The sequence below is a fragment of the Myxocyprinus asiaticus genome, chromosome 16 (genome assembly GCF_019703515.2).
Source record: "Myxocyprinus asiaticus isolate MX2 ecotype Aquarium Trade chromosome 16, UBuf_Myxa_2, whole genome shotgun sequence".
Taxonomy (NCBI): domain Eukaryota; kingdom Metazoa; phylum Chordata; class Actinopteri; order Cypriniformes; family Catostomidae; genus Myxocyprinus; species Myxocyprinus asiaticus.
Window position 1 is genome coordinate 37,445,377 of NC_059359.1, and position 3,011 is coordinate 37,448,387.

Genomic DNA, 3,011 nt, shown 5'->3' on the forward strand with positions numbered 1-3,011 from the left:
CACACATTGTTCGGGAATTGTTTGAGTAACATGATGAAGTGTTGAAGGTGTAGACTTGGCCTCCAAATTCCCTAGATCTCAATCTGATTGAGCATCTGTGGGATGTGCTGGACCAACAAGTTCAATCCATGACAGCTCCACCTCGCAACTTACAGGACTTGAAGGATCTGCTGATAATGTCTTGGTGCCAGATACCACAGGACACCTTCAGGGGTCTTGTAGAGTCCATGCCTCGGTAGGTCGGCACTGCTTTGGCGGCACGCGGAGGACCAACAGCATATTAGGCAGGTGATCATAATGTTTTGGCTCATCTGTGTTTGTAATATGAATGCTATATAATGTATTCATAGTGGAACATAACCATATATTATCATTACACTTACATTTGTTGGAGAATGTCAGAGAAATAAATTAGCAGCATGTCATTACTTGTATCCTGGGATTTTGAGATTCATAATTTTTAATACTACGATTTTTCCTATATTTAAACGTTGTGCTTCTCCACTCCTACATTCTCATAATTCGTTATTGTAAGTACATCCATAAAATGATGAAGATAATGTATCTTAAATGCCTTAACATTTGTGAATAATATGTGATTGTATTTACTGCGCAAAGAATTTGGTAATTGTCACTGAGGCATGAGATACAATAAGACAGTCCACCCACACAGAATGAAAACATAACTAATGCAACTTTTAATATGGGTGTAAAGCATTATAATGTTTCAGCTTACAGAAGTTGAAACATGTAATTTAAACTAAAACTACAAATAAATAAATAAATAGTAGCACATTATGCCCAGACTTGTCAGTTGCAGTCCTTCCCTCTGCGTGGGTGGGAGACTATGGTGACATTAAAAGGCATGAAAGCCCTTCATTCTTCCTATCTTGTTAGGAAGAGACAGCAAAATGGTAAGTAAAGAATTTTAAAAAAAATGTATATAAATAGGGAAATTAATTATTTTTAAATGTAATATATGTGATTCTGCTTGTAATTGTACATTGTTACTGTTATAATTAAAAATACTACACAAAGTGTACAAAATAGGAATATTCTTGCATTTTGATATAATAGAAATATTGGTAAAACTTTACACTAAGGTTCCATTTGTTAACATTAGCTAACATGTAAAGTTAACATGAACTAACAATGAACAACACTTTTACAGCATTTACTAATCTTGGTTCATGTTAATTTCAATGTATAGAAACACATTATTTAAATCAAAAGTTGTATATGTTAACATAAGTTAATGCACTATGAACTAACATGAACTAACAATGAACAATTGTTTATTTTAGCCTATTATCTAGCATTAACAATGATTAATACATTTTGTAAAAATATATCGTTCATTGTTAATTCATGTTAGTTAATAGTGCATTTAATAATATCAACAAATAGAACCTTCTTGTAAAGTCTTACCGAGGTATTGCCCTTTTGAAAATCAGTTTGCTCTAGTGGCATTGCTGCTCGCATTTGGCATTGATGCATCGGTAGAGGTCCCAACTTACCAGTATGAGGACCCTGACACAGGGGGCATGCTCACATGCACGCGCTGCCCCCCTGGAACCCACATGCTCGCGCACTGTTCTCCAAACCAAGACACCATCTGCTCGCGCTGTCCAGAGGACCATTTCACGCAGTTCTGGAACTACTTACCAAAATGCCTGTACTGCAGCACCTTCTGCGTGGAAAATCAGTATGTTCGTAAAGAATGCTCCCCTACAAACAACAGAGTGTGTGAATGTCAAGACGGTTATTACTGGTATGCGGACTTCTGCATCAAGCACACGGCGTGTCCGTCTGGATACGGCGTCCAGAAGAATGGTATTTGACACATTTCTGGGGTGTTTTATTTTCTGTGCTTCTTGTCCATAAAATAAGTTTGAGAAAACTTTTTTAAATGTGTCCACAGGTACCGTTTACAGTGATACAAAGTGCGAGAGGTGTCCGCGAGGCACGTTTTCTGCGGTCACGTCCTCGAGCGCGCCGTGCGTAAAACACACCGATTGCGCATCGATGGATCTCGTTGTGGCACTGAAGGGAAACGGTTGGCATGACAACATATGCTCGACATGCGAGAATCTTCAGAGTGACGGTAATTTCACTGAGCTTTCTTTGGCCATCAATGGTTTTTAACCCTTATATTCTGTTTGGGGTCTGAGAGACCAACCAATAATATTTTGAAAACCTCAGAAACATTTAAGGGACCTAAAAGGATTGCCAGGCATTGAGACTGATTATTAATATGTTTTCAATCAAATTTGCATAATAAAACAAGCAACATATTTTCACACTAAGATTATCTGATGCACACACTGAAGAAAAACTCTATTTCCAGTTGTCCATTTGGATTTATTTCACTGTATTTTCAACCATGTGTTCTTGAGGGGTCAAATTGAACCCAAACAGAAATGTTCACTATGTTGTAAAACTAAGGGATAATCATTGAATTACATCTATCTACATCTGTCTACAGGGTTACAATTAAATTAAATTAAAATATTTTTTAAACATTTGACAAGAAACTAATTAGTTACTATTGAAACTACTGTTGTTCTTTTTAATTGTACACCATCACATACAATTAAAATGTACAGCATACCCCAAACAATAAGTCAATCAAAACTTGAGGATGATATCAATGTCTGTCTGTTTGTTTGTTTCACTGGGATATATTTACTTTTCCTGTCTAGGTGGTGTAACTATTCTGAAAAAAATCCTGCCCGACTTCTTTGCACATGAAAAAATACGGCTATCCAAACTGAAGAGACTTGTGAGGCGTGATTTGGGTCAGAGACTAAAAGGAAAACGCTCTCTCACTTCCAGACGGCAATTCTTATTAAATTACATTTCAGTGTGGCTTAGAGGCGCTAGTATAGACCAGTTGAAAAAATTACCAATGGTGCTTGGAGAAAGAAACATCCACAATACTGCAGAAAAACTCTCAAAAATTCTAAAGGAGTTAGATGCCTCAAATTGTCTTATAAATAATGCAAAAATGT

The 3,011-nt window shown here is 36.6% G+C and overlaps 1 protein-coding gene across 1 annotated transcript in view; it reads left to right on the forward strand.

The window, feature by feature from the left end:
- The first annotated feature begins 785 nt into the window (after window positions 1–785).
- The window catches only part of LOC127453798 (tumor necrosis factor receptor superfamily member 11B-like), a 3,740-nt gene continuing 1,514 nt past the window's right edge, over window positions 786–3,011 (forward strand). The window contains exons 1-4 of the mRNA XM_051720491.1: window positions 786–914; window positions 1,455–1,833; window positions 1,922–2,104; window positions 2,703–3,009. Of these exons, the coding sequence (XP_051576451.1) occupies window positions 912–914; window positions 1,455–1,833; window positions 1,922–2,104; window positions 2,703–3,009 (872 nt within the window). The 5' untranslated portion in view covers window positions 786–911. The remainder of the gene's footprint in view (window positions 915–1,454; window positions 1,834–1,921; window positions 2,105–2,702; window positions 3,010–3,011) is intronic.